Below are 22,826 nucleotides of genomic sequence, written 5' to 3'. Positions count from 1 at the left end.
TACGAAAATGAAGTTGGCTGTTATTAGCTACTCCATACATATATGCAGCATTTGATACAGTGGATAACAGTATTCTGCTGACTCGTTTGCAGCACTTGGTGGGCATTGGCGGCAGTGCTCCTGAGTGGTTTAGGTCCTATCTAGCTGACAGAACCTTTTGTGTCAGCCTTGGCTGCTCTGAGTCACGCACTGCTCCCCTGTCATGTGGTGTTCCACAGGGGTCAATTCTGGGGCCTCTGCTGTTCTCGCTGTATCTGCTCCCATTGGGTTCCATCTTAAGGAAACATGGTATTCCCTTCCACTGCTATGCAGATGACTGCCAGATCTATGTCCCACTGAGCAAGAAAGACACCTTCTCATTAAGGCCACTCCTATCCTATCTGGAAGAAATCAACACCTGGATGGCACAAAATTTCTTGAAATTCAACGAAAAGAAGACAGAGGTGATATTGTTTGGTCCCAGTGACCCTTGTACATTCCATCCTGTAGACTTGGGCCCCCTGTCTCCTTATGTTAAGTCAACAGTCTCAAACCTGGGCCTTAAACTGGACAGTGATTTCAAACTCGATCGGCAAATTGGTGCCGTTGTTAAATCCAGCTTCTTTCACCTTAGACAGCTGGCCAAAATAAAAGCTGAACACTTTGAGACAGTAATTCATGCCTTTGTCACATCCCGGCTCGATTACTGCAATGCCCTTTACTTTGGAGTCAGCCAGTCCTCCATTAAGCGCCTTCAGCTGGTCCTGGAATGCCGCTGTTCGCCTCTTGACTGGTACTCGTAAGAGGGAGCACATAACTCCTACTCTGGCATCCCTTCACTGGCTCCCCATTCATTTTAGAGTTATTCTCAACATCCTCCTCTTTGTTTTGAAATCTCTGAATAATCTCGTGCCACTTTACCTCTCTGAGCTCATCCGCCCCTACACACCTGCCCGGCGCCTCAGGTCTGTGGACCAGACATTATTAGAAGTACCAAGAACTAAACTGAGGCTCAGAGGGGATCGAGCCTTTTCTGTTGCTGGTCCCTCTCTCTGGAATGACCTCTCACTGTTCATTCGGCAAGCCTCCTCGCTGCCCATCTTTAAAGCCTTCCTCAAAACTCACTTGTATTCTTTGGCATTCGACTCGGCATGACTTAGATTTATTCTTGGTTTTACTGTTTGGTGCTTTCTACCGCCTTTATTACCGATTTGTCTTACTGTTTATTGTGCATGTTAAATTGCTCCATGTACAGCACTTTGTATGCAGCGATGGCTGTTTGAAAGTGCTCTATAATTACTGTTGACTTGACTTGACTTGACTCCGCACGTTGAGTCCTCGAGAGTCACTTGTGGTTGATGCAGCTCCGGTATGAATGTGCTTATGTGTTTCATTTCATTTCTTTTCTTTTTTTTTCCATTTTTTTCAGATGCAAAAAAGAAAAAGAAGAATCACAACTGAATGCAAAATGAAGAGACCACCTTGAGCAGTTCTGTGCAGATGGTACTTTGTGGGCAGAAAACAGGTGAGCCCTGAACAACAGTGATGTCATTTTCAGTCGACAGCAATCGCCAAAATAGCCGCCCCTGGAGATAGATAAAAGCGGGTGGATTTAGTTGCTTAATTCATATCCCACCAACGTAATTTTCAACCAAAATGCCGCATTTAGACGAGTGGACCGAAGCCTTGCTCAGCCGACTTTTTGACTCTTGGCTGACGGAGAACTTTACTCACACTTTTGACTTTGTTCGATGAGACGCTTCATCCAGCGGAGGAGGTGAGTGTAACCCGTAAGTGGAAGCAGATAGACAAGAATCAAGAGGCTGTGCTGTCAGATACTCGGGCATTGAGTGGGATCAAGGCCAGCGCAGTTGGATGGAGGCTTCTTGGCAACAGCTGCTTAGCAACAATTTTTCACTCCTATTTCTCATGCAAAACTTTCTCTTCAGCTTGTCTCTACCACCAACGCCCTGTCAACCTCTCTGAACTTCTTCTTACACGGTAGTTACAAAAAGTTTGTTACTTACAAGTTAGGGATATTTGTTTTTTTGGTGACATTTATTGAAAAAGTCCACATTTCACACTACAGTGGTATCATGTCATAAAAAAATGGCATTGAAGTAGAGGCATGCAGAAGGATGCATCGATCATACGCACACGAAGCTCTCGCAAACATGACTTTTTTCTCTCTCTGTCTCTCTATTGGCCATTTAACTCCATTTAGGAACAAAAGTTAAAAACAAGAAATCGGAAAGTTCTCTGCTTTATGTCAAGATGTATCAAGGTTGTTTGAGGCGCAGATGGCTACGTATGGACACCAAGAAAAAAAATACAACATCAAACCGGTAACATTTCATTTTTGCCAATCATGAACAAGTCATGCAAGCAACGTGGCTGTTTCAGCATACCGCCATGCGTATACGTTTGTGAGCTCGGGGCATTTCTTGGATGATCGCAGCGATGCGATGGCGGGAATGGGATTGAAATGAATTTATATTCACATCTTGCTAGCAGCTTCAAGATTACATACTCCAGCTATAAGTCTACTTCTAAAGGTTAGTGTGAACTTCAGGGTCATTCTGAAATGTCACCCACAAGCCCAATATATTTTTGTTAGTAGTTTATTAAATCCATGGAAGGGTGGGGTGGGGGGCAAGCTCCCATTCGTCGCTGCTTGCCGCTTCATTGGAATGGAATATCCTCTTGCCTATTTTACAATCGTTTGTAAGCAATTTCAAGATGGAGGCCTGAGTCGATTATCTATGTATCAGTAGCCATTGATAGAGGTTAATCACCTGCTTTAATTGGGTCTTAAGACGCTTATGAGCTTTGCCATTTGGAGGTCGCTGCCATGTGGTTTCCTTTTAAAGAGATTTGGCTTTTCCAGAATCTCAATCGAGACTTGGGGACAACAAATGCCACTCAACCTAAGTATGGATTTGTAATTACCCACCCTGCGGTCCCAACATGCTGTCAACTTGGGTTGGTGCCGAAAAACTTTAGCCTTAATAAAGAGGGAGGGTCAGAAGGATCCAAAATGGCGATCCCCAAATCGGGGGAAAAAATAATGGGCAAAATATCATGAGTAATCATTTAGTTACGCTACCTACATGCCACATACCGAACATTTACATCTTTGTCTACAACTTTGCGCATTGAAATGTACCGCAATTGATGTTAGCTCAGTTTAAACGCTGACCTCATCAGCCTTAAGAAATTTAAAAAGGAAAACCCTGCGTGGGTCATTCTGGCCCTCACACGTGCTGACTTTTGCTAGCAACGATCATGCGGCGCGTTATCAGATGCCGACTGAGGAGTGTTTGTGTGTACTGGAGGTGAAGCACTATCACAGAAATCCGGAGTGTGAAAGCTTTTATCTCGATTTGAATAATGCAGCCGGCCGGCCCTGGGACCAAGCGGTCCCACTCAGTCTTAAAACATTCATGTATACAGTATGTACACGCCAACACGTGCTGATGAATAAATATAAACATACTTGGCTTGACTGGAGGAGGCGGAGAGAAAAACAAGAGGAGAAGGCTGCTTGATGATTTACTGTATCTCAAAGCCATTTTACCTTCATGATGCACGAATATACATCGACAGTATATTCATGTGTGTGCGCTGGTCACCCTGTAACCTGATGGCATGATAAGCTGTCCACTGTAGTAACCGCTGTCCCTGAAAGGCTTAAACGTGTGCCGTCTACTTTATACAGTCATACCTCGGTTTTTGACCATAATCCGTTCCAGAAGGCTGTTCGAAAACCGACGCTCGTTTAAAAAAAAAATCTTTATTGAACACGTCTGCTCACAATGGAACGTTACCCGAGGAGGTGTCACTTCCTCATGTAAGGAAGGCGAGAGGAGTCAAGTGGCGCATTCGAGTGCGCTCAGTTTGGTCGAGAACCGATTTTCGGTCGTAATCCGAGGCATAAGAAACTCAAAATTTTTGGTCGAAAACCAATTTCAAAAACGTTCGAAAACCGAGGTTTGGCTGTATTTCAGTCGAAACCAATTTTTAAAATCAAGACCAGATTCCAGTGGAAACTATTTGAATTGAAATGAGTGCTTCAAGATGTATTTAATAAATAAACAAATAAATAAATAAAGCTTCTTGTAAAGATCTCCAACAAAACCAACCCATAAATAAAATATAAATGAGCTTTTATGAAATAGTCTCATCCGCCGACACCGCAAACAACAGTCGCCTAAAGACGTACAATGATGTCTCTAATTAAAACAGAATTGACGCATCACGTCAACCTGAAAGACAACATTCAATAATGTTGATTATGGAAGAAGAGCCCCTTTAGATTTCTAATTAATTTCCTCCATGATTAAACGTTGATGAGCGTCATGCTTCAGAGTAGCCTTCCTAATTCGCCTCCGCCAAATCAACAGCGCTCTTTCGCTATAACGATGCCGTGAGAGCTGTCAGCGCCGGTTCTCTGAGGCATTGAGCAGGAATTCCCCACCACGCTGTGAAGGAAACCGATGAAAAAGCGACCGCGGCAAGCCAGAGCGCTGTCATTTGTCTTCATAAGACCCTCTTTCCACGGAGGTGCAAGGGGCCAGATAAAGAGGGATGTGGGTTATCTGTGAATGTAGACTGATAGATCTGCTGCTGCTGCTCAAGGTAAGATGGCGCCATTGTCAAGTGTGCAGTGTCTCCGCGCATACGAAATTTGCATACAAAATGCCTCAACAGGGAAATATTGCGTCCGGTTACGAAAGACATTTAAAGATACGAAAAGGTAAAAATACAGAATGGGCTGCTTCTCGGAGCTCTGAGTTTCCTGAATGCAACATACTTGTAGCTGCTCTGCCATTGGCTATTACCTAGCATCTTCCCCGCATCCCATTGGCTAAGAGTGAACTCTACCATACATGTCTATATGTGGTGAGCCCCTCATAGCTCCTCGGGCTATGAGGCGTTGCGATGGTTGTACGTAAATGTCAATAATCCAGAAAAAGTGTTCACCAGTCTGGCGATTGCTCACTATGCTGATGCATAGCAAAGGATGCAAACGTCCTTGGATCAGTTCTAAAATATATAAAATGACAGTCAAAAATCACTTCTGAGTGAGAACATGAATGAAAGGGGGCAAAAACAAGGAGGATGCAGTTCAAAGTAAAATGACCATCATTTTTTTCTTTATTCTAATTTTTTTTATTATGCACAACGCTCATTGTACAGCAATCTAATTGTAACATGTATTTGTTACATCTTTTCATGCATTTTATGCTTCATAAAACATTTATGTCTGAATTTTGGGGGGCTTGGAACATGTTAGGACATAGGTGTCAAACTCCGGTCCTGGAGGGCCGCTGTCCTGCATGTTGAATCAGGTGTGTTGCAACAGGGAGACTTGGAAAACATGCAGGAAAGCGGCCGTCCAGGACTGGAGTTTGACACCTATGTGTTAGGGCATTCACTTGGAAAACACGTCTCTACTTACAAAATTATCAAGTTAAGAAATTTCTTCCGGAACTAATTAATTTTGTAAGTAGGGCTAACACTGTACTACTAAACTTTGAAAAACGTTTAGTTTTTTTTAAATACCACAAAAGAGAAAATTTATTGGACTGGTTGCATTCTTCTTCTTTGCAAATCCATTGGCTGGTTTCATTTTCTCGCCTCGAGGCAGGACTGTTGTGATCAATCGCGCATTCCAAACTGTATTGTACAAGGAAAGTTAACGACGACCGAACGTTGCCTGCAGTTTGTTCTCGCTTCCCCGTACTGAACCACCAAGCCTACAGTGCACTGTAAACCGTACATACTGGAGGCAAGTGAACGCATGGCTAATTGTAGTTTTAAGGATGCTCAGGGATTACACGCCGCATCTTGGAATGGACATTACAGCATTGTGAGTAGCTTGTGGGCTAGTTTGTGTCTCACCAACACAAATCCCTGGTTGTTATCTGTGTAATTCTATCAGTCTTTGTGCAAAAAGCACATCAAGGGCTACGAACTTGCATACATTATACATCTACTGCTACACCAGAACAGATTCTTGTATTTGTGCTAGCAAAAACAAATTGGATCTCCTTTGGTGGCCAAAGGCTCGTCCCACCGTTCAGGCAAGCAAAATATTCAGCCTGGTTATTATTCAGTCTGTGGTTGTTTTGTTTTATTTTCTTTGCCTGGATATGCCATTCCCCTCCCGCTGTGGGCCCCAACACTCGCTGGGTCCTAATCAGGAGGCCCAAGGTAAGTGCAAAGACAACCGCCTCAAAACAGGACTCGGGTGATGGTGGGAGTGAGGGGTGGGGGGTAATGGCAAGTTGAATAAGGCTGTGAGTGAAGTGTGGCTCCATCTTGTGGGAGTGTTGGTGAAGTATGATGTCCTTCTGATACAGTCCACTTTAGCCATTCATTCATAGTGAAAAGGTGCTTTGGACGGAGACCAACAAAGCCTCTAAAAATTGCTGTTCAAGTGTCAGATTTAAATTGGTCGTTCATCCACCCACCCCTTTTCAATACGTCTTCAGGTCACATGTGAGATTGCACATTTTTTCTCTCGCCGAGTGAAACGTGGGCAACAATGTTGACGAAGGTTTCATGGACTTGGTTTTGACCCAGCACCGGTACGTGCCTCACCGGTTGGAAAACCCTCCTTTACATCAAACACGGCACGCCAGTTTTGATCCGATTTGTATTGGTAATCACTTCACAGCCGCTAGGGGGCGACACAACTTCATGCCTGCTTCCCCCCCAAATCCAACTGATGTTTTGTGGCATTAATATGTGTACGTATGATGTCAACCCTGACCATGGAGCTGATAGGTAAGTGGCATGAAAAAAAGACTCCCACCTGTGCACAAGTAATCACGACTTTGTTTTTTAGGTGTTACTCCCTCTGATCCAATTCACTGCAGTCAAATGACATCAGAAGAATATTATGTAATGTGCATTTCTCAACCTCTATCTCTCATTTACAGAATATGACCTCGACGTGTTGTAAATGTGTCGACGTGACCTTCAAAGTGCCGTAGGCCCGAGTGGCAGCAGTGCTGTGTTTTTGTTTGAAAGCCCAAACTGCCAGAATCCCATTAGAGTGGAGCACAGCACTCCTCCCCTTGCAAAAACAAACCGCCTCTCCATGAAACACCTGTCAGGGTCCTCAAAACCGCCCCTCCTCATCCTAACGTCCGCTTTTATTTCTTTCACGCAGAGCATCCATGTACCTCTTGCAATGCTTTCCTCCAGTCAGTTTCTGTTTTTCCTGTGCAGCATGGTGGAATTGTGATTAGCATACTATGGCTTCCTCTCACATTCCAAAACAGCATGCAGGTCAGCTTAATCAATGACTCACCAACATTTTAAAAACTGAAAACTACTTCTTGCGTACTTATTAATGTGAAGGGTTAGCAGTTTGATACACCCCCACTCCACCCCAAAAAATAAAACGGCACAGTTTCTTTATCCCCTGCAAAGAGTGACTAATATTAATGTGGCTTGAGAAGCGCTGTCCCTTCAAATGACTTAATCCTCTTTCAGGAACGCTCGCGCACTGTAGGGAACGGATGCCACCCTCAGGTGGATTTTCAGGCCCCCTCCTTTGCACTCTCTTATGAGCATGGTCATGGAGCAAATTAAACTCTTTATAAAGCATGTCTATATATACAGTATATGTATGAACTGCGTGTAATGTACTATAGGTACACGGCTTGTATGCAGTACGTACAGTGTGTGTTTGTGTGCTTTCGCATAAAGCATAGCAGAGTCCTGTTTGTTTCTCTTTTTGACAAGACAAAGCTTTGAAGTTCAGAGGTTCGAGAAGCCCTCAGGACTGAAAGTATGTTTTACATATCTTGCAGACGTCATATCGCCCATAATGGAGAAGCTGAAGAAGTCTCAGTGTGTGGATGGGCGTGCTTGTGCGTGTGTGTGTGTGTGTGTGCGTGTGTGTGTGCCCGTTGGAAGGATGAAAATAGATGTCTTGCCGGTCACACCATTAAGAGCTGTGATTGACAGCTTCCTGAGGTGCTTTACTTTTTTCAAATGACTTGTGACCGCACACTCACACATCGAAAGTGCTTTTCACACAAAGGTAGACCCGAGAACAGGAATGAATCTTGATAAGCATTTTGACTTCCAATATGAGGTTTCTCACTGTTTCTGGACAGCTAATTAAAAAATTGTAAGAATACATTTCAGAATTCACTCATCCGTCAGTAACGGTTTGCTTTCCATGGGAAGAGGAAATGAAACCAGATGCATCGCATTGGTCACAGCTAACACTTCCAGCCTTTTCAACAGTGCACTTTAACATGACACAACTCCATTTAAAAAACATGTGTTCAAACAATAATGTGGTTTAACCCAATCTTGTTCACTCCAGTAATGTTCTGTGCTCCCATTGTTAAGATTTCTCAGCATATACTGTACTGGATAAGCGGATTTGTTTTTCCATTTTTGGTCAATATTTTATATTATTTTTGTTTGGGCAGAGGCGTTGGTGGTCAGGTAAACAAAAATGGCTACGGATTTTTTTTAATCTCCCTGGGGAGAGGCAGGGGGGGATCTCTCTTTTAACGCCACAAAAGCCTTTTTAAAAACGTGCCTATAATAGTTTGTGGCATTGTCATTCACCAATCACCACACAGATTCCCCAGTTACCCAAATTGTCAACTTAGGTAAATCAAGTGTTGCAGAAGCAGGTGTGGCTGCATATGTGTGGTTGAAAGTGGAAGACAGCCAGCCAATTTGAGGCCAAAGCTCAGAGGAGCTGCCCTTAAAACAATAATCCTCCTTCCACAGAACACTCGGCCTCATCCATCCTCTTCCAAAGAAAACTCTTGCGTCCAATCGACCACATATCACAAAGAAGAGTAGCCCACGGTACAGAATTCTGACAAAATTTAAGACTTAAAAAAAAAATTAAAGTATCTATATTATTCATTCAAATTGCAACTATATCGCAAACTATGATCTCAAAACACTTAACTGTCATTTCAAACTCATGTTAGAGCAATTTTAAACCTCAAAATAAATGGCTTACAGTTGGCTTGATTGGAGGGGGGGGGGAGCACTTTTTCATTTTTCTGCAGTGGTCGGGAACAACAGGGAATTCCATCCCTCCCCGCTTTTTCCAAAGGTGGAGGTCTCCTGAATGTTACCAGCTGAATATATTTACTCAGCTCTTGCAGAGTGTTGGCCACAAAGGCAGGAATGTGACTTGAAAGGGCCTGTTACATTTTAATTTTTGACCCATAAAATAAACACGAGAGTGGCCTTACAATTTTTTATTTATTTTTTTATGAATGGCTCTATTCATTCCCAATAGAAAATTAGTTCTGGGGTAAAGCCACACCCACTTGAAATACCCGGCTCACTCATTGCTCATCTATTGGCCAGCCGTGAGGAGAGGGGGCGGGCCCTGTCAGGTGGTATAAAGAGGTGTTTAAGTTGGTTGTCCCCATAGGGGAACACTTGGACAAAGACCCGAAAAGGGACTGAGCTATTTAGGACTGACTATTCTTGAGTGGAGCTGAGTTTGAAATTAGATATACATAAACCATATTTAATGAGCATGGATTATGCAATGTATTTTATTTGGATGATGACAGCCTTCATCTCACAGGTAATATATATATATATATATATATATATTTTTTCCTCACTGAAGCTTATGTGTACATTGAGAGGCAGATTGGCTTTGGGACAACGAAGAAACATGGATGATAATGGAAATTGTATGCAATGACTGTCCTTTCCAGGTTTTTTTTGGGGGGGGGTGGATGATGAAAGTCATCAGATGACTTTAGTCGGGTCATCAAATCATTTGTCTTATGTTCTTGTGTTGAATACACGTTAGGTAACTCGGTTATACGCATCTATGCATATAGTTCACCAACTTTACAACAAACTGCAATACAGCGCAGCAGCAAATCTGTCAAATAATTAGTACACCTGCCTCACAATTTAGGTTCTGCGTTTGAATCATTATTCAGGCGTTGCTTTCCTACCGGTACTCTGGCCTCAGCCCATATTCCAAAAACGTGGTTGTTAAGTTCATTGCAGATTTCAAAATTCTGTTAACAAATGTTTGTCTCGACCAGTGGTCTCAAACTCGCAGCCCTGGAGTCATTTGCAGACCGCAGGATGGTACTTTGCGGCACCCTACTTGACATCAAGGCTTATGTTTGTGTAATCCCCTTTTTTTTTTGCCATGTCGTTGCCCTGGGTATTTTGTTTATGTCACTTTTAGGCTACCATAGCGCAGACCCATGCCAGGTTTCGAGGAAACTTATTTCTCAAGTGACACCAAGTGGAAGGGAAGGTTATCCTGTCACATAGTACCAGTCAAGTCTTTTTATAAAGCTGAGGAGATGGAATATGAATTTGTTGAGCACAGGGGCACCCCAACACGTCTCGAATGTAAAGAGAAAGTTACCATGGTGCTTTTGCTAATTGGTTGCTATTTTGGTATACGTTAGTACAGAAGCTGTTACCATGTTCACCTTTCATCAATTCTAAAATACCTGCTGGGCAAGCTTTACAATACAATACATATTTGATTTATATAGCGCTTTCACAACAGCGTCAGCTGTAACAAAGCACATAACAAAACAGTTAACAGAGCAAAATAATAAACACACACATAACACATAACATAAAACACGTGCAGTCCGAACCGCTTCTCCGTCACACGCTTTGTTGTTTGAAGCAGTTTGAGATGAAAGAGGAGAGAATCAAAGCTTTGAAGAGGGAAACATCATAAACATAAAGGATAGTGACCCTCGAGGACCGGCTTTTGACACGTGTGGCCTAAACGCTCGCTCTGCTCAGGTTGTTTACTTGCTCTATCACAACATAACAACTGTTGGCATGATAGCGCTCGATCAGTTCCTGGTCAGAACGTAATGTGACAAAAAGAAATGATACAAACCCCTTATCTATCTGCCTGAGCACTTTTTGTTCTCATGCTTCTGTCATTTCAACTTGGTCTTGATGTTTCTGTCTCTTGTCTGACGATGTGGTCGGTCCAGGTGATGGCTATCTGTCCCGCGACATGTGAGTGTCCCGCGGGCCACCCGATGTGCCCTCCGGGGATTAGCACTGTGCCAGATGGATGTGGGTGCTGCAAGGTGTGCGCCGCGCAGCTTAACCAAGACTGCAGTTCCATAAAGCCTTGCGACCATCACAAAGGGCTGGAGTGCAATTACGGCAACGACATCACAGAACCTTGGGGGGTGTGCCGAGGTAAAGGGGCAAATTTATACAGGATAGACTAATTATCCCCAAACTGTATTCCTTTCTTGCTTAATTGATGCCCTTTTAAACAAAAGTGACTGCGGATGTGACTTGGCGTATGCTAACACTCATAGATGAGCGCCATATTCATGTTTGTTGATGCATTTAGCTAGCATTGTCCAACGTCATCGATAAACACATACTATTCCCTTGTCTAAAGGTGTTGCTCCACTGTTTGTTCAAATGTCCGTGGCGTCTAAAACCGCGACTATTGTTGCGAACCGTTAACCTGTCAATGGCGTTTTTGCACCGTGTGTTAGCATTAGCCTTTGCAGACTTTCTGAAGACAAAGCAATGTTGTTTTAACTACATCGTAGGCAATTGTCATCATAGGTCATTTGTTTTAAGTTTTGTGTGACATTAAACAGTCGGAAGCTTATTTTTTGGGATAAATTGTTTATTATTTGCCAAATTACTTTGTGAAGTGAGCTGAATTTTGAGTTCAGTGACCCCCATAAAACTCTCTCATCCCAAAGGGTTGTGAAAGTCAAAAGACAATGCCACATGTTGGTGGGCCACCAGTCCACACGACAGTATGTAAGCCCCGCATAAGAACAAACATGACCGAGATGCTTAATGGGAGCAAAAGTAATGGAGATAAAAATAAGCTTCATGCCAGAGCTGTGCTACAAACTATGAATAGCAGGTCCTTCTCAATTCGGAGACAAGTAGTCTGACACTTCCTGTCTCCTCAGATCCACTGACCTTTCAGTCTAAAACGTCGTTGCCATGCAAAGTTATTGTGCCGTGTGTCACAAGAGTCACATGTCAGTGCTTAAACGCTTCGTTTAAACTAGTCGTCATGCATCTCAGAGGTGACCAATGTGTCTTTGATGCCTTAATGCAGGGTGAATAATCTTGCCTTTTTTTTAACAAGTCATAGTTCTCTGGATGTGAGTCATTTCTATTAAATGACACATTATGCCATTTTTTCACAATTTAGAAGGGCCCCGTGTGTCTTAATAAAAGGTCTCTGACATTCTTTGGTCAAAACTGCATAAAGGATGTAGAATTACGGTAAACCGAGCTGACATTCATTCATCCATCCACGGTCCACCCTGCCATTATCTCCCCCGCTTCTCACAAGTTGGTGAATTTGTGGCTGTAATGTATTTACATTGCTACTATTTTAACCCATTTTGGGTCATTTTAAACCAACAATGTTTCCCTGAAGGTATTCCCTAAAGTTTGGATATTGATGGAATGTGGAAATACTGCATTGAGCTCACAAATATTGATAGGACTGAAGATTTGAGGTAGTGTTCCAATTGAATTAAAGAAAAGGCATTTTATGGTCTTCTTGAAGACCTTAGGACTCCTTCCAAAGAACGCAATGTTCGCATCGCCTCATCCAGACTGCGAATGAATGGTAAATGGCACTTGGCATGGAGACGATCATAAAGCATCAACACCGAGCATCTACTGTAAAATTTACACAATCATGAAGCCGTGGTATATAAACAGCCTTATTCATGACTTAAAATCGTCGTCACAAAGACGCCGCCATCAGATGAGGCTCATCAAAAGTATTAGCTAGCATACTCACATATCGCAAATGGAAATGAAATCACATCTGGGCAAAGAAATATGCGCACAAGCGCTTGCAAAGCACCTCGACAAATATGCTCATTGGCACCACTGTATTTAGAATTAAAACAAACTTCCATAGTATGTCCTCTTTAAGAATTGCACTCTCCCCCTCCCCCATCACTGTTTTCCAGCCAAATCGGAAGGACGCACGTGCGACTACAGCGGCAGGATCTACCAGAATGGAGAGAGCTTCCGCGTGGGCTGCAAGCACCAGTGTACCTGCCTGGATGGCGCCGTGGGCTGCGCGCCTCTTTGTGACCACAACCTGCCACCGGCATCGCCATCGTGCCCCTTCCCTCAGCTGGTCAGAATGCCCGGCCGGTGTTGCTTCACCGTCGACTGCCACAAACACAACCCAAAGGTTGTTTTTTTTTCATCTTTATAATTGTTTGTGGTATGCTGCACTTCAAAAAAAAAAAAAAGGATTGGATTGCTGTCATTTTCACGGCAACCCAACCTCACCAATAATATCGCTCTCTAAACTTGTATGAACGTTGCTGCTAACATTACTTGGGTCTGTTATGTCTGTACTACACACTGTAATGAGAAAACTGTTTCAAAACATTTTTCAGAAAATGTCATTTGACACAATGACAACTACTGCAAAGGAGTACCCGCTCGATACCAGATTTTAAAATGTTTATATATTCATTCATTCATCTTCCGAGCCGCTTGATCCTCACTAGGGTCGCGGGGGGTGCTGGAGCCTATCCCAGCTGTCTCCGGGCAGTAGGCGGGGGACACCCTGAATCGGTCGCCAGCCAATCGCAGGGCACACATAGACGAACAACCATTCACGCCCACACTCACACCTAGGGACAATTTAGAGTGTTCAATCAGCCTGCCACGCATGTTTTTGGAATGTGGGAGGAAACCGGAGCACCCGGAGGAAACCCACGCAGGCCCGGGGAGAACATGCAAACTCCACACAGGGAGGCCGGAGCTGGAATCGAACCCGGTACCTCTGCACTGTGAAGCCAACGTGCTAACCACTGGACTACCGGGCCGCCCATGTTTATTATTATTATTTTTTTTTTGCCTTAAGTATTTGTGGCTGGTATCGGCAGCTTCCATGATATCCGATACCTTAAAATAAGGCCAGTATCGGCCCGATACTAGATCTTGGTATTCGCTAGATCTTGGTATTCGCTCATCTCAAATAACTACGAGTCATGTGGGGGTTTTACCATCTCGCACCATCTCAAAGGCGTTTTTGTGCTCTTATCGTAGATGACCTTTCCGAAACGACGGCAACCCAAACTGCAGCGCCGACCCACCCCTCGGCCTCATGAAAACGATCTTCCGGCGGCCAATGAGATTGTGCCCCTTCACGCGACTGGCTGGGAGGCTGAGCGTGGCTACAAATACCTACCTGGTGAGAGAGACAACAACATCTTGCTGATTGCTATGAATGTGCTTTTCATGATGACAATGTTGATCATTATCGGATTGTGAAAAACCTCAATCAACCATCTCAATATTAGCCCAACATATTCCAAAATAAAAAGTCAAAATGATACCCGAAATTTTGCTATGCAGAATCCATACTCTCACATTGAAAAGTTGCACACTTCTCTCACTCTCCACAAAACTTGCAAACACAGACATGACACGAAACTTGACTGATTCGAATGTATTGTCCTTCGTTGTTCTTCCTCTGGGTGGTCTACAGGCAGCGTCACGGCTCACTGCCGCCACCTGCTGATCTGAGCGTTCCGCTGCAAGGAAAACCGCTATGAAGTCAAGACACTCTTTTGTCTCAAGGCATATTTTCCTGTGATTGTTTTTAGTGTGGGGCAACCAGAAGAAATGTCCCATTCTCACCACCGGTTGGTCCCAGTGTTCTCGTAGCTGCGGGACGGGCATCTCCTCCCGCCTCTCGAACAAGAACCCCCAGTGCAAGCTGAAGAGAGAAACCAGATTGTGTACAGTGCGGCCATGCAGCGCCACGCAGCCTCTTCCAAGCAAGGTAACCTTGAGTGATTATATTTACACTAGATGTTTGTATAATTATCGACAACGACAGTGAGAATAAAAAAGCTGCTTATCGCTGCTTATCTCTCACCAAGTGTTAACCTCCACACTTTATGATAACACCTGACCGCAGAAAATCATACAACCTTTTATCTGTCCATGTTTGACTTTGTGAGGGCAAACCCACTTTCTGGCTTTTAGCCTGTTGCCATTGCATAAAAATGAATAAATCCCTCTGGGCACCTCCAAGGTGGAAAAGTCAGGACCAAGATTATTATAAAAAGGGGGAAAAAATGTTCATGAAACGAAATAAAAAGTCCTTTCCTTTGGACATTATAATACACAATACTTGGTGACCTCATTTTTTATTAATCTTGCACTCGACAAATAGGGCAGATAATGTAACCCTTTTATGCGCACTGTAACCTGATAAGCTGCCCACTGTAGTAACCGTTGTCCCTGAAAGGGTTAAAAAAACAACATTAAAACTCACTAAAAATCCAGAACGTTTATAACCATGATCAGGTCAAATTGTATGATTTGTCAATTTTAGAATCGGGTTTTACTGAAGGTTCAGAGGTCCAGGACCCCAAAAAGTTTGAGAACTATTCTATGTTCTGTGGTTATCATTTTTTGTGTGTTGATGTACACTCTTGGTGCTAATTATACTGCACAGAGCTGATTTCCTCTGCTACTGTGTTTGAGTTAATTTTAGTCCATATAAGCAGCCTCCAGCCAGTCATGGCATTCCTGCCAAGCAACTGTCCATAGCTAAGCTCTGTGCGGTGGGTCTATATTAATTCTCCATGTTGGACAAACACCAGGAGCTCTTTGCCATGCTTGCTTAGCTTGAAGAGTCTGCTGCCAGGGGCAATGATAGAACAATGTCCATGGCATGTTGTGAGGCTGTTAAGAAATGACATCGTCATCTGACTTGTGTATTTTAGTGAAAATGATCTTAACCCTTTCAGGCACACATTTTTTTTAAGTTGTATATTTTATCTAAATATGGTTAGAAATGAAAACTGCTGCAACGTAGTTTTGTCATTATCTTTCCTATTGCAGAGAGGCAGGAAGTGCTCCGCCATGCAAAAATCCCCGTCGCCCATCCGCCTGTCCTTTGGCGAGTGCGTCAGCGTGCGCCTATACCGGCCCAACTTCTGCGGCCAGTGTCGGGACGGACGTTGCTGCTCGCCGCGCCGCACCCGCACCCTGCCAATCGACCTGGCCTGCCCGGATGGCCAGCGCCTGCGAAAATCGGCCATGTTCATCCAGTCATGCAAATGCAGCGAGGAGGCCTGCGGCCATCTGAACGACGTGGCCCTGCCACCGCAGCGCTGGATGCGCGGTGACACATACAAATTCATAGACAAACAGTGATTTTATTTCAGTTTTGATGCGGAGCAAGATGACATGCCAGGTTTGACAGTGTATGGGAGGAAGGGCCCTGGTTGGTGCGTGTGTGTGGCCCAGGGTGCGGGTGCCTTTGTTCAGATGTGGGAGCTAAATTAAAGCCCTGATGCAGCCCCGGACACTTCCCTCCTTCATGAGGGATAAGCGTGCTTATTCCGACTTGGATATTTTGAGACCCTCCCGACAGGCCGCAAGAGGAAATGCTTTGCAAGGCACTTTGAAAACCGACTTTGATCTTTAGCGGCAATGCAAAAGGACCTAATGTGTTCATTGGGTTTCACACAATTTTTCTCTGGTGTACAGTGAACCCTGAATTATGTTTTTTTGAAGGGGGTGAGGGGGGAGACTTGAAAAACTCACTTGGAATGCTGCAAAAATAGTTCTTTGCCATCTTGTAACACTTAAGTCTTGGTGGGTGGGTGGGTGTCAACTATTTGTGGATTGTGGCTATTCGCGACAGGGTTCGGTCTCCACCCCCCACAAAAAGCAAGGGTTCACTGTACAGCGATGCCTTGAGATAGACTCCACGGTACTCAGTCATATACTATATTCTCCGTGTTGAATGACTATTGTCGTACTGATGGGATCAGAGAGGAACTGAGACAGATCATTTAGAACGAAAGTTATGGATTTGCCATTGTAAATATGAAACAGGATTAATATGATTGTTGGCGTTGTCTATATTTTAGCAGCTTGGCGAGTCAGCTCTTATCACACCACATTCCACAAGATAATGTTCAGGATAACCTTTGCTGACCTGGATTGCAGAAAAGCACAAATGTATCCTGATTGTATGCGTGCAACCCACAAAGTCTTTTGACATTATATCCTGTAATGCATCGCAAACCCTTAAGATATTCTTTATTTACAACCAGCAAAAGAACTCGAGTTCTTTGTTTTGGCGGGGGAATTTGCACTTATTTGACAAGCTGTCATGTTGACACACAGCACTGACGCCACTCCACATTGGTGTGTTTGTAAAATAGTTGGTTTTTTTGTGTTCACAATCTGATAAATGGTTCAATAAACTAAGTAATATTTTGATTTTTCCCGCTTCTTCTGTGACAGTATTTATGCGCCGTGATGGATGAGCATGAATGTTCTGAGAGCTTCTTAAAGATGAAGTGTTGTAAAAATTAAGCCTCGAAAGCAAAATGGTAACTTGATGAAATATCTCCCTCTGTTGGAGAGGGTCAGTTACTACAGAAACAACTCTGATGGGTAAGCTTTGCGCTATTTTAGTTTATAAAAACTTAAAGGTGGCATACCACATTTATGAAAGAACAAATGATTTATAAGCATTTGCAGGTTAAATGTTTCGAGGTCAATAACTGTTCCACCCCCCTCTCCTTTTTTCCTTGTGTGTGGGCAGACAAATGGCATCACTGTAGCAAACTAAGGTATAAAAGGTTTATTTCCTCAACCAAGCAACAGTGCTTAAAAAGAAAAACACTAAAACGAGCAACATGTTAAAATAAAAAAAATATTAAACTTCCCAACATGTAGTGGCACATTGCCTGTTTTCCTTAAAAAGGAGGAGGGAAAAAAACAAAAAAAAGGAGGGTCACACATCACTGGAAACTTCAGATTCATCTGGACTGTTCAACTGGAGTAAAACACAGAAAAGGAAGCAGAGTACAAAATTAAACACCAGAAAAAATGTGAATCCCATCTATAAACCACCAACATAGGCCACTGGTGTCTTACTAATATTTCAATTGCGATCTCAAAATGAGGCTTTATAGACCAAGTTGTAGATCCGTTTTGTTTTTGTTTGCCCTTCAGTGGCTAAAATTGGGGCAGGTGTGTTACATCAATAAAGAATTAGTCACCCTCATTGCTGAGAAGATGGATGATGCAATCAAGCAGAGAACTCACTGTAAGTGGAGATATCGATCTCCTCTGGCAACTCGGCCACGTTGACCTCGAAGCGGTCTTGGACCTCGTTCAGGGTCTTGGCGTCAGTCTCGTCGGACACAAAACTGATGGCCAGGCCTTTGGTGCCAAACCTGCCAGCGCGGGCCACCTGGTAGGACGGGGACAAGAAAATGGTGAGTGAGATTTGTGGCAGCAAGTCACACGCTGAAGGGTTTTACTGCAGCGCAACTGACTCTGTGCAGGTATGAGTCGGAATCCTCGGGCATGTCGTAGTTGAAGACGATGTTGACCCGCTCGATGTCCATGCCCCGGCCGAACAGATTGGTGGCTACCAAGATCCGCCGCTGGAAGTCTTTAAACTGCTGGTACCGGGACAACCTGCAATAGCAGATGCAAAGAGCGGCTTATTTCGTATGGGGAACCTCAAGGATCCGTTTTTGGGACCCTATTGTTCAGCCTTTATATACACTCCTGATTATATACTCCTGTCGCATTTGTGTTTGAATATATGTTGCTCAAAGGATTATATGCATGTATGTGGCATAGAAAAACGACTGATGGAAATCCGTTTCCCCATATGTTAGCATTAGCAATGTGCTAGCAGACTAAAGGCATGCGTGTTTCCATTCCGTTGACGTCTTATTTTAATAGTGAAAATGCTCATCAAGGATTGTGTTTATATTCATGTTCCTTGTTCCTCAAATAGGAAAGTAGCTGAACAAGCTCCCACCTTTGCTCCTGGCCCATGCCTCCATGGATGGCAATGGCCGGGAAGTTCTGCTCCACCAGAAGCTGGGACAGCGCCACACAGCGATGCACCGACTTCACAAATATCACCACCTGACGAAACCAAGTCACGCCACTACAGTAAGGATTTTTAAAAAAATCATTTTATCTCATTGCTCTGAATGTTAAGAACCTCCATACTTGGTTGAACTCGAGCACATCGAGCAAGTCGAAGAGCTTTCGGTTCTTCTCGCTGTCTTTCAACTTGCAGTAGTACTGCTGCAGGCCGTGAAGGGTCAGCTTGGTCTCGTCGTCCACAAACACCTCCATGGGCTGCACCATGAGATTAAATTAGACTTGCATACCGTTACAGGTAACGTCCTTTTAGCGTGCGTACGTGTTGTCTTGGGTGGCATTAGAGCTCGGGAGTAATACTGACCCTAACTTTGCCACTCAAGTGCATCACTTTAGCCCTCTGATATGGTCACTTATGGCACTGACAGCCACAAGTGAGCAAAGCTAAAGGGACACATTGCCAAAGAGTCTGCAAGTTTTGTTTAAACTTGTGAGGATTAAAAAAAAAAAATACTGAGATTTCTACAAACAGTAGAGCATGTCTCCAGGGTTGGACTTAAGAGTTTTCCACTGGAGGAGCAGTGTTGTGTTTATAGATGAAAAGTGCATTTCAGCAAAACCTCAGTTTGTTTTTCACTGCCGTACTGGACAACTTACATCCTGCATGAACTTGCGGCACACCGGGCGGATCTCCTTGCTTAGCGTGGCGCTGAACATCATGACTTGCTTCTCGTGGGGAGTCAGCCGGAAGATCTCCTGGATGTCATGTCTCATGTCTGCCAAGAGACATGCAGCCACATTGAGATCATTCCGACGGCCTGTTCAAATGAATCTCCGGTCGTGGCAGGGATAAGTTCCAGACACTCGATGGCAGCTGAAATAGCTGCATTTAGACCATATGAAAAACTGTTTCATTTTAAATGGGTTTAGCCCTCCAACATGCTTGTACCTCTGGCTGCAGTAATCAAATAGTTACGTATAATGCCGTATTCTACCAATTATTTAATTGCATAAAAATTCATTTTGCATTATCAAACAATACCACACATGAGGTGGAGGCATTTTTTTCCTAAATCGATTCCACTTTCTGGTTCCGGTCGTGACCCATCACTTACCCAGCTGCTCCAGCATCTTGTCACACTCATCGAGCACAAAGTGCTTAATGTTCTTCACGCTGAGGCTCTTGTTGCGGATGAGCGCCAGGGTGCGACCGGGCGTGCCCACCACAATATGTGGGCAGCTCTGCCGCAGGACGTCCTCGTCCTTCTTGATGGCCAAGCCGCCGAAGAAGACCGACACTTTGACGTTGGACATGTACTTGGAGAAGCGCTCGTACTCTTTGCTGATCTGGAAGGCCAGCTCTCGAGTGTGGCACATGACCAGGACAGACACCTGGAATGTAAGAGAAAAAAAAAAAAAAACACACAATAGGTTCACTTGAAATAGGAACACTTCAAATGACACATATTTCTAAACTATACTGACATTTTTAAGGCTTATAAAAAAGGATACTGGACAATGCAAAGGCCGTCTCATGTGCAAGCATGTGCAATTCCTTGGTTGTATCGTGACCAATGAAGCATATAAAAGGCCTGAAGCTTATTTGGATTCATTCAAAGCAGGAGTATTTGTTGTTTGCATTCCCCCATCATCATTGTTTATTAACTTTCATTGACTACGGCTTTTGATTTTTTCCCCCCACAGGTTTATGTACGGTGACATTGCGATTGAGACTTCCAGCTGATGGCAGCGATGTGGCATCAAACTGAAAAGTGAAAGCTTCTGACCAATCAAATCAAGATGCATTTGACATTGCATGCAGTCTGCTGCAGATGACGAATGATAATAGGCACTATAATAGAAAAGTGACACTTGTATTAGAAAGAAAAAAAAATCATCTCACAGGAGTTGATTTTTTTTCTATATTGTTGGTGGGATAAAAGGTGAACTTACTTGACCATCCACGGGTTCAATCTGCTGCAGGGTGGCAAGCACAAACACGGCCGTCTTTCCCATACCGGACTTGGCTTGACACAGAATGTCCATGCCCAGGATGGCCTGAGGGATACACTCATGCTGGACTGAAAAGACAAACAAATACTTGGTAAAGAGCCTGGAAAAACATTTCCCGCTTTTTGACGGAATTAAGACTTGACCGAAAAACATTGTTCACAATCATATTGTAGAGTGTATCCACCGCTGCCATTCACCTTCAGATGGATGCTCAAAACCACAGTCAATGATGGCACGAAGGAGCTCGGGCTTTAGGAGGAAATCTCGGAACCCGGAGCTGTGGATGGATACGTACGACCCCTTCACGGCCTTTTTGTTTGCCGGGGTTGAACTCTCCAATGTTCCTTGGGGCTCCTCTTCCTCTTCATAGTCCAGAAGTTCATTATCAACATCAGGTTCAGTCATCTGTGAGGCAGTCAAAAAATAATGGGGATCAACTCCGGATGCATTGTGACCATCTCTATCGTTAGTTTATATTATGGTCTTGTTCAAAAAGGCTTTTATACAACACTAAAGTACACCCATGTTCTCCCTAAGGGATGTGTTCTTCCTTCCTTAAAATGTTCTAATTCTGCCAAACTGGGATTCTCGTCAAGACGAAAGTCTGTGTGCGCGCGCGTATGTGTGTGTGTGAGAGAGAGAGAAAAGACTGGTGGAGTTGGAAGGGAACCAATATCTGGCCGCCGTGTGTCCTCCAGGAGAAAAATATTACATAATTCCTGTTGTATTTGTCGAGTATTTTTTTACCTTTGTTTATTAGTACATATTTCACATGTTTAATACACCCATATCCGCCTTTACGTTCGTCAGTCCATTACACGAACAGCTGGTAAATTCGCAACAGGCATCGAAACCGAGCAGGCCGCATCAATCGTACACGCACATGTTTCGAATTATATGATTATCATACTTCTCTATTTAAAATAAATGTCGTTATTTGACTTAATCACCGCCCCCCCCCCCCCCCGGATTCACTAACGTGAAACGACGCACAGCGTGCTCAAAGGAGCGGTTTTTCCCTCGTTCATTGCAGCGCGTTACCAAGCTAGCAGCTAAAAGCGAAGCGCGATTTTAATTCATCAGCAGCATATGCAACAAATCATCGAGGCTGTTTTGATTTCACATTTTGTATGTTTTAAAACGGACCAATTGTTCACACTATGGTGCTACCAAAAATACGATTTCTGTCGAAGACCTCGAGTGTGCGTTAACGCGGTTAGCTTGTCTCGGTTAGCCTACTAGCAAGCGCGCAACCATCAATTGCGGCCTACTTTATAAATATACAAAAATCAAATTACAAACGAGTAAATGGAAGCAGGCGGTGCCTGTGTTCGGGCTTGTGTGGCGACTCGTATGTCTGGACATATTCAACGCCTGTATATTACCTTCCAAGATCTTTATTCTTTGTTTGTCCTGCCGACGTCGATGAAATGACTCTGCACGCTAGCAAGTATTCACGGCACAGTGAGCCGCACGCATCCGCGGTGCATTCATGTACCCAACGGAAACGGCAGGGACCCCCTTACTGTGTTATAAGCAATGCAACAAATGCAATAGTCCAGGTAATTTGATGTTTCAATTTTACACAAATTATTTTGTATTAAAGTTAGTTGTACGTCACAATTAATGCGTCTAGTAGTTCATCACAAAAAAAGATTGTCAGTACAAAATGTACGAAAAATCATGAAGTTATCATTCGTGGACGTCTCGCTGTTCAGAGGGAACAGCCGCGTGTTAATGCCACAAGAAAAGCATTTGAAACGATAATAAAACGAGATACGAGATAATGTTTAAGGTGTTTTCCTCCTGTGTCAGACTCGTAACCACCGATGTGAACACTCGCTAGCAAGCAGTACCAGACAACATTCACAGTTACTTATACAGACTAAGGCGGCAAAGATGCCTCACAGTCA

General features: G+C 43.7%; 2 protein-coding genes and 1 long non-coding RNA gene across 4 annotated transcripts in view; 1 reads left to right on the top strand and 2 right to left on the bottom strand.

Annotated features, from left to right (window-relative positions):
• Nucleotides 1-13,863, bottom strand: part of LOC127613201 (uncharacterized) — an 81,919-nt gene extending 68,056 nt beyond the window's left edge. The window contains exon 1 of the long non-coding RNA XR_007966101.1: nucleotides 13,797-13,863. This is a non-coding gene — a long non-coding RNA (uncharacterized LOC127613201). The remainder of the gene's footprint in view (nucleotides 1-13,796) is intronic.
• LOC127613181 (CCN family member 1-like) lies at nucleotides 1,484-17,261 on the top strand. Of its 2 annotated transcripts, none has more exons than XM_052084122.1 (6): nucleotides 1,484-1,504; nucleotides 10,980-11,193; nucleotides 12,966-13,195; nucleotides 14,065-14,209; nucleotides 14,625-14,803; nucleotides 15,874-17,261. In XM_052084122.1, the coding sequence occupies exons 2-6, from the start codon at nucleotides 10,983-10,985 to the stop codon at nucleotides 16,186-16,188; spliced, it is 1,080 nt and encodes a 359-aa protein (XP_051940082.1). In that variant the 5' UTR covers nucleotides 1,484-1,504; nucleotides 10,980-10,982; the 3' UTR covers nucleotides 16,189-17,261. The 2 variants fall into 2 exon arrangements, with proteins under 2 accessions (XP_051940082.1, XP_051940081.1); XM_052084121.1 differs by lacking the exon at nucleotides 1,484-1,504 and adding an exon at nucleotides 8,901-9,571.
• Nucleotides 17,262-17,617: 356 nt separating this feature from the next.
• Nucleotides 17,618-22,458, bottom strand: LOC127613173 (ATP-dependent RNA helicase DDX39A-like). Its single transcript, XM_052084109.1, has 10 exons — nucleotides 22,299-22,458; nucleotides 21,111-21,318; nucleotides 20,854-20,981; nucleotides 20,016-20,292; nucleotides 19,558-19,676; nucleotides 19,027-19,158; nucleotides 18,830-18,939; nucleotides 18,333-18,477; nucleotides 18,100-18,247; nucleotides 17,618-17,827 (listed from the first exon to the last, which is right to left on the bottom strand). The coding sequence occupies exons 2-10, from the start codon at nucleotides 21,316-21,318 to the stop codon at nucleotides 17,811-17,813; spliced, it is 1,284 nt and encodes a 427-aa protein (XP_051940069.1). The 5' UTR covers nucleotides 22,299-22,458; the 3' UTR covers nucleotides 17,618-17,810.
• Between the last annotated feature and the right edge of the window lie 368 nt (nucleotides 22,459-22,826).

Source organism: Hippocampus zosterae, chromosome 13 (genome assembly GCF_025434085.1).
Source record: "Hippocampus zosterae strain Florida chromosome 13, ASM2543408v3, whole genome shotgun sequence".
Taxonomy (NCBI): Eukaryota; Metazoa; Chordata; class Actinopteri; order Syngnathiformes; family Syngnathidae; genus Hippocampus; species Hippocampus zosterae.
The sequence above is the reverse complement of the archived record's forward strand: the minus strand, read 5'-3'. Positions and strand labels throughout refer to the sequence as shown.